This window comes from Anser brachyrhynchus, assembly GCF_964034855.1.
Source record: "Anser brachyrhynchus genome assembly, chromosome: 8".
In the NCBI taxonomy this organism is placed as follows: Eukaryota; Metazoa; Chordata; class Aves; order Anseriformes; family Anatidae; genus Anser; species Anser brachyrhynchus.
Window position 1 is genome coordinate 24,017,029 of NC_137702.1, and position 15,653 is coordinate 24,032,681.

A 15,653-nucleotide genomic window follows, 5' to 3' on the forward strand; every position below is an offset into this window, starting at 1 on the left:
GTGTTTAATTTTAAAAAAAACTCTACCCTATTTAAAGATATGTAATTACATTGATTAACATATGTTATGTCACATGAAAACCATTGTGTGAATTACAAGCTGCTCAGAATGAGCTCTCAGTTAAAGCTTGCATAAGCACTTTATTGCTCTGATTTATGTGATTGTTTTGTCTCTCCCGAGTCCTGCAGCGAGCGGTCTAGATACACGTCTTCCCACCGCCGGGATACGAGGCTGCACGCACAGGGTAGCTAGGATTTGAGCAGTACCTGTGAGTAAATAGTTCGTGTCTAGGCACGGATTAATTCGGGCGGAAGTGAGTACGAGGGTGGGAGCATTCATTAGAGGGTTTAACTGGCTGCTGCTTTGTGCTGCTCTGCTCGAGGGTTGCTGTCAGCTGGGGATTAGGCTTGGTGCATACATCCGTGGGTTAAGCAGGTTCCAGCAGGGCTGCTTCGCCACGGGAAGAACAGCAAGCAGTTTGGTGGCCGTCCAGATACAGAAGCAGAGAGCTGGTCCTTGGAGGGATTTGGATGAATTATGAGGAAGAGCTACAGTGAGCTGGGGATGAACCAGAGCCTGCTGCGGTCCTTCGTTTACCAACAGATGGCAGCTCATCGTTGCAGAAGAGCATCTCTCAGGGAGCCGGCCCTGCCGAAGCCTTGTTTTCACAGCAATGCAGGCAGCGCAGGCCTTTGCACTTTCATTGGGTGTGCAGGGCAGACTAAGCCAGTGTATTGTTTGCTCAGCATGGTAACTGCATTCGTGTAAGAATGTGTAAGCGTTAAGAGCTCTCTACGAATTAGGAAGCTGTAGAAGTTTAAGTAAGTTGCCCAATACAGGGTTTTCTTTGCAGTACTACTTGTGGTTTTCCTTTTTTTTTCTTCAAGATCTCCCCTTAATCTGGATGGGATTTTACTTTAAATCAATTTTTGGAGTTGAGTTTATTCAAAGTGTATGAACAGACCAAGGTCAACCCTGTACCAGGTCCCTAAAACGTTCATATCTCAAAGGGAACAAGCAGTGCAAAAAATGTTCCCTTCTCAATTTCTGCTAACACAGTGATGCTTATGTTGTTCTTTGATGAACTATTTATATGACAAAGTGCTTGTTTAATTTATCTTCGTCCGCTGTGGGTGAAATTGCTCTTTCATTTCCAATAACATGGAGTTGCTTTGTATTTTAAACCAACGAGAAAGGCTTTATTGCTGCCATAAGTTGAAACTTCGTAATCTTTAATTTCTCTGAGCAAGTTGCATAAAAGTTGTTTGCTCAGATATATAGAATGGGAATTACATTTATATGTTCCTGTGTCTTTTTTCACACCCGTCCTTCTCCCACCCCTTATTCTTTTCTTCTAAGTACTTCTATATCTGGTGGCTTTTCTCAGTGTTTTGTGAATCTGACTTCTCAGCACAGAGTGCCCCGCGAGGGCCATGTTAACTCTTTTTGCATTGTCTAGCCACAAGTGTATTCGAGTGTTTTGAGAATGCTCTGGTATCTTTTTTCATAACAACTGGGCTTGAAATAGCCTGGGAAGGAATGCTGAGGGCAAAACTTGTGTCAGAGACTGAATTCTAGGGTGCTTTGCAGCGATTTTAAACACATGCTCTTAGCTCTGACTAAACCGGAGTTGATTTAATGAGCTTGGGTAGCTTTTGTAGCTTGTGAGCTACCTTCCTTGGGCTGGTGCTCTGCTCTGTCCTGGAGCATGCCCTTAGTATGGGGCTTAGCTGGTTATTTGCCTGCATCTTTCTCCATGGGAGACTTGGGCTCCAGTTGTGCGTGAGTGTGGGCAGGTTGGGAGTTCAGGAATTGGCTCGAAGAGAGTATGGGTGAACATACACCTGTCACCGTCATCAGGCCTGTGCTGGGTTTTCCAGGTTTGCTAGTAAATAGACGTTGAGATCTTCTCACAACGGTACTGTGAACGTTTAGGGCAGAAAAGTTTGTAGGGGTGAGGCAGTGGGAATGAAATTGAGAGGCTTCATTTGAGCTTCTGCTTAACAGTTGTGCTCATCGCAGGTGCTGTGGTGAGTCTACGTTTTCCAGTTTGCTTCGATATCGCCAGTGTACCGGGACAAACATCCTACACTGCAACGAGATATCAGTGTGTGATAATGTGGCTTTTGTCCTGCAGCACCGTTCTGTAGCTGGAGTCTGTGTGCCTTCCTTCTCTGAAATAGAATCAAAGAGAAACGTTAATTACAGCAAACACTTTATAAGCAAAAAGCTTTTCTGGTAAGTGGCTATGGAGCTATCTCTGCCGGAGCTGGTGTGGAGCATCCAAGCGAGGGGAGGCTCTTGAGAGCCCTTAGTGCCCGCCTTGGCTGCTCCTGTTGTGGCTTTGGCTAAATAATAGGCACTTCTGTAAATCAGAAGTAACCGCAGGTGTGCACCCAAATTACCGCATAGATTAGATAAATTCACAGTGATATTTGAACCAGGGACTCTAGCTTCGGTTGGTATTTTAGTGATTTTTCTCGCACTGGGAGAGCAGTAAATAGTTTTAGATTGTGGAGATGGCTCTGGAAATTGAGGTCACAGTATAATATGCAAGACTCTTTTTTTTTTTAACCTTGTTTACCTTTATGACAGGCTAAGTATTTCATAGCAAAAGGAAATTTTTTGCGCAGTTTGTGGAATAAATAATAGAGTTTCTGTTAAAAATGCATTGGCTGGCTTCCTTATTTTAATATTAATAAGGCAGGTTGCTACTATAAAATTAGCTCTGCGTGGTGTTTGTCATTTTACTGCCAAAGCAATTGAGTCTAATGCCATTCCTTCCTTAAATGAATCCCCAGGAGAGCAGTATTTGTGCTATTCTCAAGCCTCTAATCCAGGGGAGTTGGAGTTGAACTGTAATTGATGGGAAATGCATATTTCAGTCTGGGAATCCCAGCTATGAGAGAAGGGCAGAGTCACGTGCTGAGCTCTGTCTTTGGCCCTGTGGCTTGCTGGCTGCTTATTTGCAGTGTTTTAGTGTTGTTTACACGTATGTTTTCTCTGGTGTACTAATATCCAGCTGTTTACTCGTGTTTAGGGACAACCCAGTAACCATATCTGTATGGTTTCATAGTCCACAAACCTCGCCTGATGGTGGCAAGGTGACCTGCACTGCGCAGGTGCTGTAGGTAGGCCTGCAGTGCTCCACAACTCGGTGCTTTTTGGTTTTTGGTGCAAAAAGCTGGCAGCATCTGAGGAAAAAGAGTGACATTATGCTTGCCGCAAAGGAGGTGGTCTTTTCCTTGTTTCTTTGTTTTTTTCTCAAGACAAATCTGTGCCTTTAAAAGGAAAAGCCCTTTATGAACCCTGTGCTGCTGTGATTTATAGCACGTGTTTATCTGAGCCATAGAGCAAAGGGAACAAATCTTGATGCGTTTTGTTATGTGACCAGACCAGCATTTTTGTGCTTATAAATAATACGAACGCTCATTGTATTAGAGGCACTGTCAGCTGAGGCAATAGGTTAAAACAGGTATTGGGGGTTATTTGATCACCGTTACAGATATATACCTTCTGAAACCTGCATTTAAGGCAAGATTGATTAAACTTCCTTATTTCTGCATTTTTGCGGTTTGCATTTTTAGTTGCGGATCCAAATTGCAAGCAGCTTTGCCTGCCAACTGAATTTCGATAAGATTTTATTGAAGGTGGAAGTCTGTGAAGCAGGGAAGCACATATGTTTAAGTACCGTTGAGGTCTATGGGTACAAATATCTGCTCAAGTGTTTTCTTGAAAACAGTCATATTTCAAGTAGACTTCTTGAGTCTCTACTTTAAAGAATGTGTTGAATCCAACTGGGAGACGCTTTCTTAGCTGGAGAACGCCAGTTCTGAACCTCTGGGCCCTTGCAGTTCTGTGTTATTTCTACTTATATGCTGTAGAATTATGGATTGCTTACTGTATGTACTTCCTTCAGGCTGGATGAAGTTGACAGATCCACCTTTAAGTGGTGTTACTGACATCAGAAGTAGGCCAGCCCATGTGTTCCTCTCTTACTCATTTGCAATCTGCAGTCTTAGCTGAAAATGGAGAAGGAGGTCTGTTTGTAAATGTGAACAATCTTCTTGTGCAGGAGGCTGGGGGAGCTGGAATTCCCTCCGTGTTCCTTGGGAAGGCAATATGACAGAAATGTCTCGCTTTGTGCCCTTAGGCAAGGAGAAATTGCATCCGGAACGTGAAGGTGGTTGGTTGGTTGGTTTATTGGCTGCAGCAGAAGGAAAATTATGCTTAGTATTTCAGAATCTCTCTTTGTGTCTTCTGGGGTATGGAAAACGAAGGACAGGAGAGGAGACAGCTCACCACATTTTAGCTGAGAAGCTGGTACCAATTCCAGACTTCAGCATTCCTTTAGGCTGTTCCCAGTCCTGTTTTCTAAAAGATTATAATTTCTCTGTACTGCTGGAGTTTGGGGGAATTTTTTCCTCTTTGGCCCATTTGTGTTGTATGCTCTTCACTACTGATTGATTTGAAAATGTTGAAGCTATCTTAAAATATTTTGGTGTTCTCTTCTGCTTTTAGTGTGAAGATGATCTGTCTCAGAGCGAGAAGGGTACAACTGAAATAGCACCTGAATATGGGCCAGAAGACAGAGTTGACGTTCGATACCTTCAGTGGCTAAGTGGGAGGCTGAGGTTCCAGTGGCGGAGTTTGCATGCTCAGCACCAAGAGCAATGCAAACTTTTACATAAGGTGAATGATTCTTCTAACCTGCTATGGCACTGTTTATTATTTAAAAGCCTTGTCAGCTAGTGCTAAGTGTATAAATTGTTCTTGCTTGCTAGTTCGGCATTTTCTCTAGATAAAAGTGAATTATTCTAAATATAAATACCCTCACCTTTCCCCAGTGGGGCAGAACAATGAGAAAATAAAGTATGTGCTGTGTTCATAAGGTTGTAGTTGTATAAAAGTTTCCCTTCCAGGTTAGCACGTTAGTCACTTCTGCGACCAGGTAAGCTGTCTCCATTTTTCTCAGAAAATGCCTGCTAGAAGCGTGACAGAGCATTTGGCTCCCAGAGACAAGTTGTGACTCAAAATGTTAGTTTATCACAAGCGTGCATTCAAAATACTGAACACAGGTGTTGAAAGTCCCAGCAGCAAAACAAAATGCAGATTCCCCTTCTGCAGTACTAGCGTGCATCCAAACAGAACCCAAAAAACCTACCTGCTTTTAAAATGAGGACACAATAGCAATCTGCATTGCTGAGATTCCAGTTCTGTTCTACTTCATGAACAACATTTATATGACCGTGTGAGAAATGCAGATATCTGGGAGCACCATGTCTGCTTAGCATAGAAACAACCTGGAGGCCCAAAGTTGACAGCAGTGGCGACTGCAGAGACAAGCTTGAAAAAAAAAAAAAAAAAGGTTGTGAAAATATTGCTAAAAATTATTCAGTGGTGTCTTCTCTACCAACCCTCCCCCACTTCTCCATTCACATCTCTTCAGGTAATTGTATGGATCAGCTTGGTGTTGTACCTAGAAGCTTCATAGAGAATCTTTCTGAGACTAAAAACAGGTTTAAGAAATTTCTCCTCAAAGAAGGCACATCAGAAAGTCATCAGAATCAGAACAAGAGGCTTTTGAATGAAGATGCCTTCTTGGCTTTAATCCTGCATGTGACAGAGCAAGGCTGAAAACTGTAATGAGGTTACATTTTGTTCTTTACATGAATTGATTGCTGGGGAAGATGTCTGATTGACAGCCCAAGGGAAAGATCAGGTGCTGTGTGTGCAGCATCCAAAGTAACCTTTTGCTTCTTGTTGCCCACTGTGAATGTGCTTTCCTGAGCTGGAAAGGAAGATAGCAATTCACTTTAAGTGCAGGTGCAGTCCTTGGCTTTTGTGCTGAGATTACAGACAGTGATGCTGTTGGAAGAGATGCCTTAATGATGTAAAACTCAAATGAAATGATTGGTATCTCCTCCCCTTGAAAAGCTACCTCTATTTTGGGTACGCTGATTTTTATGGTAGGTGAGGCAAATATCTCCATAACTCATCATCAGTGCTCTGACTTAGCTAGTAGTTGGCAGTAACAAATCATTAGGCAGTCTCACTACCTCAGATTGCAGTTAATGAGAGCAAGAAAGAATTAAGCAGCAGGTCAAACCAGGGGCCTCAAGAACAGACACTCTCTCATGGTCCAGATCGGGCACTGAAAGGAAGAGATGTGCTGATTAAGCAACACTGCTAATTGTTTACAGGGGACATGATGACCTCCTGTGGGGACTGTACTTTGCAATAAACCTGGGCTCTTTTCCCCTCTGGCTACCTAAGGAAAAATGTTTGTTGAAGTTAGGACCGGTACAGTCAGAGGAACATATGAGACAGGTTAAATATGATGAGGATGGATGGGAGCCCAGCTCCTCCATTGGTGATCACACACCGATATTATGCATGGTCAAATACGTATGTGTGACTGAGTTCTGTTCAGAGCTGTAATAATGTGCAGAGTTCTGATTTATGTTTTAATCTGAATTAAAAGCAGAAAAACTGAAAGGCGAAAGTGACTGGAAGGGATTTCATTACGGTGCCACATTAATGTTAACTTTTATGGTACCACAAAACACAACATGTGTACAGTTTAACAGCTGCATAAACAACAATTGATATTTTTTTGACTGTTTACAGAAAACTTTTGTCTGTGCTATTGCATTAACTTAGTTTTAAAACTTTTAAACTACTCTGCTTTATGTTACAAGACTGAGCTGATCCAGTATGACCTGTATAAGTTGTTGCTTTTCTCATAGAAACCGCAAACACGGTATGTGAAAGGCTAATGAGTGCTATGATTTTTAATTACACTGACAGATGTAGAGGGCTTTCTCTACAAAATGATAATTATGGCTTTTACTCTGTTTAATAACTTAGCAGGTTATGTATCTCAGCTGTGAAACAGTCTTATTTACTGCTGATCATGAGCTATGGTTTTTGCCAAGTAGTGGCGACACTTCCACAGATTTCATTTTGTGACTCACGCAGGCTCTAAAATACCATATTCTCTATTTGGGGCTTTCTGAGAAAAATGCATCACGCTTGGAAAATGTTCTCATTCAGGAAATGACTGCTTTGCCACACTGTTTTTGGATATTGCATGGATATTGCTACTGGAAATAAGAATTGTTTATTGAGGATCCAACAAGAAGCTACCAAGATGGTGAAGGACTAGCTAAGATGAACATGATCTCCAAGACAAAGCTGAGGGAGTTGGGCTTGTGTTGTCTGGATGTGGGAGGCACCAGCAAATTGTTCCCTTCAGCTATATGACAAGTAGTTACACAGAGGATGTATCTGTGTTGTTCTCAGTAGTACCAGATGACAGACTAAGGGAAAAGGGCCTCAGGTTGTAGCATGGCAGGTTCAGGCATGTTAGAAAAAGCCTCTTTGGGATGATGGGCAGCATTGGAGCAGGTCAACAGAGATAATGAACTATCTCCATCCTCAAAGGTTTGCAAAACTTGCATGCACGTGTTGACAACAGGCCTCGTCAGAGCAAGAGGCTGGACTGAAGATATACAAGAAGATTTTTCTTCTATGATTTTGTGGAAAAAATACTGAATTGCTCGGGTGATGGGGGACGTGTACTTTCAGGTTACAAGTGATGACTCATGTCATAATGAAACAGTGCTGTACTGCCTCGAGAAAGGGAAGAGGAATGGTAGGAGGGAAATAGGTGAAATGGAAAAATAACTGACTCTTCTTTCTCTGAAGTGCACAGCTGGTAACTGAAACCCTGCTCTCTGAGGTATGGGATCACTGGGAGCCCCGTGTTCTCTGTCCTGTCTGCAGCTGCTGAAGGTTGATGGCATGAAGTTGTGCAGCAAGCAATTCGGGTTAGTGAGGAGGGAAGCCTCCCTGGAACTACAGTGTGGTGTGAACTGCTTGTTAGGTGCTCAGACTAGCTGTTCCTCTTTGCCAGCCCTCCTGATGAGCTCCTCTTGAGTGCCTTCAGCTCCTGGGAGGCATGTTGGAGCTCACAGACACACACGTGGCCTGCTGGAGGATGGAGACCTCCTCAGGGAAATCTTTACCTCTCTGGTGCTGAGGAGCTTTGCAGCCTGAGGCTATGAGCTGTTGAATAACATTATAATGGCTTCTCGACATGGGCAGGTTGGCCTGCTTTGAAAGTATAATAGAGCAATTCTACCATAATTCCCTCAAAATTCTCAGTGGTACTTATTTACCTGGTATGCATTCAAATATATCGAAGCATGAGGGAGAAATTACCATATTAAGGCACGCCTCATGGCTCCTGCTGTTCCATTTCTTCTTCTTTCTATCAAGTACCAGTGGAATATCTGCCAGGTTTTTGATCCCTCTTGAATTCATGGGGGAGAGCAGCTGTTTTTTATTAGACCTTGAATTGCCACTTTACCTTAAAAAAAAAAAAGTGAATGAGAAGCCTTGTGTAGTTTCAAACAAAGAGGTAAGAACATGAATATTTTAAAACTGGCTTTAAAAAAAATATATCATTGTGCCACAATCAGCGTGTGAAAAGAAATAGTGGAGTTTCTGCAAAGCTGATGGATTTCCTGTGGGTATTTTCAGCTATCCTCCATGCACTGAAAACTAGGACAGAAATTAGAGCTGAAATAGGGGAGGGTTAGCCTGAATTAAGTTGTGAATTTTGTTAAGCAGGTGGATATCTGATTGTGGACTATGGGCATAGGTTAGTAGGAATAAAACGAAATTAAATGGAGTTCCCGACAATAGAAGAGGGACTTTAACATAATTGTTATTATCAGATTGTGGTAAAATGACTATAAAGGTCGTAATGTGCTTGGAAACTGTGAGAGCAAGAGTTGTATTCTGTTAAGGATGTAAAGCAGTGCTGGGAAATGCCTCCAATGAAAGGAATTGTTTCTTGTGCCTGCTCTAAACTGAGCAATATAAAATAAGATGTATTACGGTGGATTAGATTGGTGGTGTCTATATATCTTATATAGTAAAAGAGCAAATGGGCATGGACAAGTCTTGATGTTCTGAATAACAGGGCAGAGACTGATGCTGAGAGTTTGACCATGTTACTGGTAATTTGAGTGATCTGAGCTGCAGGTGTTGGATGCACCTGTATCTTGGTGTGAGGAGTCTGCTGTAAATGTCTGCATTGGTTAAATAAATCTTCCTGTTTTGAGATTTTTAATATTTGAAAATCTTTGTTTTCCTAACATGAATCTGCCCTTAGATCTCAATAGTGCATTCTTCAATGCAGTAGAAGCTTTTCCTCTTGTGCATGTGTGTGAGCTATGAGCAAGTCCCTTTTTCATCTTCTCTTACATGGATTAGGCAAGCTCATCTCTTTGCAAATTGCCTAAGCTCACGGGCACTTAGGAAATGGTATGGGAAGCTTCCTAGAAGTGGTGTTTGAGGAGCCATGCCTGTACTCTGGAGCAAAGAAGGTTAGTATAAGGTTAAATCAAACCTGCCTCCTCTGTCTGTTCCCGTTCCTTACAGCGACAGCTACACATGCCCTGTCTCTCACCCTTTTCTCACCCATTTCTTTTGTCTCGGTAGTGTTTCCAGCTTTAGGGTATTTGCTTTGGGCTTTAGCTGGTAATGTAGCTGCAACAAACCTTTGAAGAAGGGTTGAAATTCAGCCCCGGTGCTGGGGCCCAAGGGTTTTGCTGCTGCAGTTACACAAGAATGCAGCCCAGAGAGGAGTGGTGAGTAGAAAGGAAGAACATTGTGTGGGGAGGTGCTTTTTTTATTTTTAAACTTGCATAGCTTTGCACATGTGACAGATGGTTGTCACCAGAAGTGAGTTTGGGGAAAGGAATGCTAAAATATTTCTAAGTTTCAGGGAAGGGTTGATAATTGCCCAGTGCCTGTCAACTTTAAAATAGTTGTCAATACCCAAGTGTATGATAAAATTCATATTAAAATAAAGAAAGAAAAGCAGAAAGCATTCTCTGTCTTCTGGCAGAAATATTAATGAAATATGAGCGATTGTCTGACAAATGTGCACCGCTATCTTGTTTGGCAGCTGCAGTTATTACAGTAACAAAGGGATCAGCTCTGTATAGGAGGGATTGCTTTTTATTGTTCCCTTGACCAACTTGGGAAGCTTCTTCGTCGAGTAATTGATGATACCATCACCAGTGCAGCTGGGACAAGGTCCCGGTAAGAGAAAACCAAGAATATATAGCAGCAAAACAGAATCTTGCTGTAACAAGGTAGCATTTCCTGCTTTAAAGGAATAAATCGCAAATTATCCTGAGGGTATCCTTTACCCCTGTTAAGACTTCTGCTATCTATGTAAATGTTTTTATACTTCGTGCTACATTCAAGAGCATGTGTAGCAAGGAAACAAGGAAAAAGACTCAGAGACATAATGAAGAGAGCAATCTTTCACTTCTACTGTGGTGACAACAGTAGCAATTCTTGCATGTGTTTCTTGTAATAGTGTTGGACAGACTGTTTGTGGAGTGTGCTGATGAGTCCCCGCAGAATGCTTTAAAGAGGTCTGTTTTGGTGGTGGTAGTAGCTATACTTGTGCTTATCCACTGGGAATGGGCTTGTAACTGCTGGTTCACGTCACCATTGCATTCGTGCAGCCGTCAGCCGGTAGCTGACAGTGTTGTTACTGACCTGGTCATCATACTGACAAATATCTTCAATCTGTTCCAGATCCATTTACTCACTACTGGCTGTCATGTGGACCAGATCCTTGGACATTTTTCCGTCACAGAAATGGATCTCATCAGACAGCCGGAGAACTACAAGCAGGTAACGCTTTCTCTGTAATACTTGGACACTTAGTTTGCTTTAGACAAACATTGTTCAGCAGAAGACTGCACTCCTCACAACACTTTTAACCATTTCCAACAGAATTGAAGACTTGTATTACTGAACTGTCTGTCTCCTCACTTACAACTTGTATCCACCAAATGTTTTTCCCTTGTTTGAAAGGGTATAGAAGACAGGTATTAGGCTGGGTTTTGCAAAAACTGGTAGACAGACAGTGGGGAGAGACCTGACTGAAATGAAAGTGCCAGTGAAGAAAAGGATTGTAGAATAAACCCATTCTAGATCAGCAGGCCGACTGCTGTGACTTCTGTGACTGACCTGGTTCCATGTTCAGTCATCTGCGAAGTAAAAAAGAATTTTCTTCTGTGTTCAGACCGAACCTCCTAGGGCAACGTTATTTCTCCTAGCATACTGTTTTAGCTGTAAGGATATATTTCTGCTGCTCTCAAATATTTGATTACCATAGATGTTTCAATTTATTGTTTGTAGTAGTACAATTCGCCTGTTTTAGTACAATGTAATGCATTTGTTTTACGAATCAGTTCATGGAAGCTCTTCTATATGTAACTGAAACCAGATTGAAATTTTAAGCTTGGTCCTCGCAAAATCAGTATTTGGCATGTTTCTGCAGTCTGTTCACATCTGTTTACTCAAGGAAGATATTCCTTCTGCTGACACCTTAAGAGTCAAAATGGCCATTGTAAATATTGCACACACAGAAATTCAGGAAAGTAGATTTGAAGACGATTTGAAGGGAGATGGTCTTATGTTCAAACTCCCTAAAGTAAAGTGCACATTAATCTTTCATCACTGAGTATTCTTTGGATGAACCGTTTGCATCCAGCCTCTTGAAAAGGTTCAGCTGTTTAGAATGTTTTCCTGGAATACTGTTTTTTTCCTAGAGCAAGTGCCCAGGTCAGCTTGAGATATTTTTTTTCTGCTTCACAGTCCTTCTTCAGTGGTTTGCTCAGCAGCTCAGAGCAGACAGCAGCACGGTCCTCTGAGGCCCATACTTTACAGACTTTGAGCTTAGTAAGTGTGCAGAAGGGTCTGGTGGGCTGGGACAAGAAACTTCTAGGCTGTGTAGAAGAACTTTGCAACCACTTTTTTCCAAAGCCTTATCCTGAAATTGTCACTGATCTTTTACACTAATGCATAATGATACTCTAATGACGCCTGTTTGGTTTTGACAGCTCTGTCAATGAATCATTCAAAAAGTCTTCTTTCTTGCATGGTCTTCCCTTTCTTGGGTTAAAATCATAAATCTGGAAGTGGGAGACTATCCCATTTAGCAGGCAGGATGTCATACCTGGTGACACAGTCATGATGCCTGCTTCAGGTGTGCCTGTAAGGTAGACGCTCAGGGTAAAATAGAAAGAATCTGTATTTATTTCAAACAGGATGGTACAGTCAAGGAATTTTAGTGGGCATTTGTGTTGCTTGGTTATAATCTGGGAAAGTTTCACTCTACCTTTCCGAAGTTTAAACAGCGAATAAATAAAATGAGAGCCACCCCTTCAAAATGGTTGGTCAGTGAGATGGACAGAAGCAGGACAGCAGATGTTTTCTTCAAATGAGCTGTGGGTGGCCAGTTGCCATCTTCAGAGTCTGCTGCTCTAGCAGGTGTGGTCCCAAACAAGTTCCAGCTCTAGTGCATGTGTGTTAAAAGTTCTTTTCTTATGTCACTTACTGCTTGGACTGGTCCAAAATTGGAATTGTTTGTCAGCATAGTCAGCTGTGAAATTTGTGACTTCTTGAAGCTCTCCAACTTATTTAAGAAAAGGGGTTCCTCTAGTCCATTCCTTTGTGCCTGATTCTAAAATGAAAGGAGAAGTTGCAGGCTGTCCTCGCTACACTTCAGTATACATATTTTCAAGAGACTTAACATTCTTACTGTCATCCTTTGAGTAGCTTTTGTCTCCCCTTACCCTTATTTCCCAAAAAGCAGCTTCCAGAAGTCAGATGCTTGGTATGTATGAAGAGCCCGATATAACAAGGTGTTGCGGGCTTGAAAAGGCAAGGCTATTGCAAGTGCCAGTTTTCCAGATGGATACAGTACTCAGTATGCAAAGTGCTGCTCCTTTGGAAAACATAGTAAAAAGCCTAATTTTCAAATATCTTCATAAGATTAAGTGAATTATGCATATTTGAATAGCTTGGTTTCAAATATTGGTGCAGATGGCAGCACTCTGCCAAATGTTTTTTCTAAAAACTGTGAAGTAATTTTTTTCCTCTTTGAGTAATATGACATTTCAGTTAATGTCACCTCAAATAATAACCTGCTGCATGTATCAATAGAAAGAGCAAGCATATACATTTCTTATTGTAATGCACCCCTCAATGGTGGATGGTGTTATACGTTCCTTCTCATGTTAGGCACCTCTCAAAGAGAGAAATGCATAAACGGATCGAAGTGTCAAAAATCAGCCATCACAGAAAGGACATCGGACTGGTTTTATTGAAGCCAAGAGTTCATTTTCATCCAAAATATCCTGATATAAGTTGTTCTGACCTACAATAAAACGAGATGTTTGTTCTGACAGGGGAAGCGTGCTAGAATACAGAGCTGTGAAGCTAAATTTCCGTTTATGAAACGGAAAAGTCATGCTACCCCTTTTCTATTGCAGTTGCACATTCACTTTAACTCGTTCAAATGTTCTTCCCTTGAATTTCTGACAATAAAACTCTTGATATGTTTTTATGTACAGGGATTTTACTGGATGTTATTATTCTTTTATCATCATAAATGTCTTTGTCAGGTTCATAGAGCTGGAAGCATTCCCAGTGTCATAGTTTTAATTACGTTTTTCCCTAGTGAGGCATGATCAAAATTCCAACTTCTCCTGCAGTTTGACTTGGCTGTGGTTATCTGCATGCGCAGTTTTGAGTCATTGGTCACTGTCTTGTTTGGTTCCTGTGCCACCCAGAGATGTTGGTGAATGGGAGATGATGTTATTTCAACTGGTGTTCCATTTCCAGGGATGTGTGCACGCTCCTGTTAGTTCTTGTCCTCTACGTATGTTCCCTCTTTCCCAAGGTGCTGTAGTGAGTGGCTGTGACGTGGGACAGATTGTGTAGTTTTTCAGACTTGTGATCCCAATGTGATATAATCCCCTCCTTGTGTACGAAGCCCACCTACCTTAATTCAGCACTGCAGTGTCACCAGCTCTGATGTTTTACCTTGAGCTTGAAAAATGCATGTTGCCCTTCAGAGTCATTAAATTAACTTTCTCATCAAACTGTGAGCATGTATAGAGATCAATGAACTTTGAAGCAAATCAGCCTATTCCTTTGGTTCCTTCTCTCTCTTCTTATATTCCTTCATGCGTGGAATTCAGTCGTGCTGGTTTTGTGATTAGCAAAGATTAAAAGTTGTAGTGAGAACTCAGGTCGTTGGTGCAATGTTGGCAGTGTTGGAGAGGTCACTGAAATAGTAATGAGTAAAGACGACACCTTTAAATGCCAGTAGATCGATTTACTGTGTGTGTCAGCAAATAAATAATGCAGCTGTCTGCCAAATTGATGTGCAGAGAAAGCCGTAGAACTTGGGTGTGAATAGCTAATAATTTTGCTTCAAAATTTGATGGAAAATACTTATACTTGTTGATTATTAACCTGTTTTAAAGGGAATTTCTTTGGCCTAAGCATCTAAGGTCCTTGGTAGGAAGTAAATAACACTGAACAAATAGCCTGTCTGGCTTTGTTTACATTATGCATGGTCAATTCCACACCCATAAAAAATTCAGGTGAGCTTTAGCTCTCCACGCAGCAGAGATTGGGTGGGCTGGGCTAGGGTGGTGTCGGCGTAGCATTAGTCTGCTTTCTGGGTTGTTCGTGTGTGAGTAGAAGATGTCAATGAACACCATGTATATTGCTTCCTTCCGTCAGATGGGACTCCATAATTTCTTATCAGGACATTTAGAGGGTAAATAATCAAGTTGTAAGATAAGTTGATTGTAGGCCCTAAATCTCTTGGGTGGGTTCTGTTAAAAACATCTGTCTCAGCTGGCTGTTACAGATGGGCGACACAACAGGTTTAGTCTCAGTGAGGAATAACTTATTGCTGTTCATGAATTCAAACCTTAAGGAGCTTCTGTTCCTTTCAGAACAAGTAGATGTGGACTGGGAACATTAGGGCTTGATAGGCTTTGAATTTTTAAAAATGTTGAATGCATTTAAAAAGTTGCTTTGCACAAAATTGAGTGTTCAGTTTGCATCGCGTGCATGCTCCTGTGGGCTTGTGCACTTCTTCGCATAAAATCCTCCTGATCTGGTGGAGTGTTTTGTCTGCATAGGCATGTTAAATGGTATGATCAACCAGTGTTTTCAGTGCACAAACATGATGACATGATGTGTGCAAGTTGTTAGTCCATTTCCATCCGAGTAACAGCACCACCTCCTGGAATATATGTAAAGGCTGAGCAGTAAAAGTTATCTAATGCAAGTTATTCAGCTGGTTACCGAACAATTACTACAGTATTACACGATCTCCAGAAGTGGATCCTAAGTTGCTGACTGTCCTGGGTGAAAATGGAATAACAATGGCAGGATGACTCCAGCTGCTGTGTGCCGGCCTATATTTGGTGTCCTTGTAGCGGTCGTTTGGGACTTTATGGAATGTTCCTGGTGGTGACAGGCGCTGCGGGCAGGCGCTAGGTGAGAATAAGCAGTTAAAACCCTGCTGCGAAGCTTGACACTGTGTCCCATCACTGATTTGACACAGACCTCTGCTAGCATGTAGTGCATGTAGTGTGCTTGCTGTAATCAGCCCCGTTATGGTCTTGTATGGTAGGGCTGAAGGATATGTAGCCTTATTTGAATTTCAAAGAGCCTGCTATGGGACCATCTCATATTTTATGATGTCCTTCTATCTGTTGTAAAAGAAGTGTTTGAACCAACACATCTCT

The 15,653-nt window shown here is 41.8% G+C and overlaps 1 protein-coding gene across 4 annotated transcripts in view; it reads left to right on the top strand.

The window, feature by feature from the left end:
• The window catches only part of TEDC1 (tubulin epsilon and delta complex 1), a 69,854-nt gene that overhangs the window by 14,597 nt on the left and 39,604 nt on the right, over positions 1-15,653 (top strand). For 2 of the 4 annotated variants that reach the window (XM_080602087.1, XM_080602088.1), the window contains exons 4-5: positions 4,522-4,692; positions 10,627-10,725. In XM_080602087.1, coding sequence (XP_080458213.1) covers positions 4,522-4,692; positions 10,627-10,725 — 270 coding nt within the window. The remainder of the gene's footprint in view (positions 1-4,521; positions 4,693-10,626; positions 10,726-15,653) is intronic. The other 2 variants (XM_080602089.1, XM_080602090.1) reach the window with 1 other exon arrangement.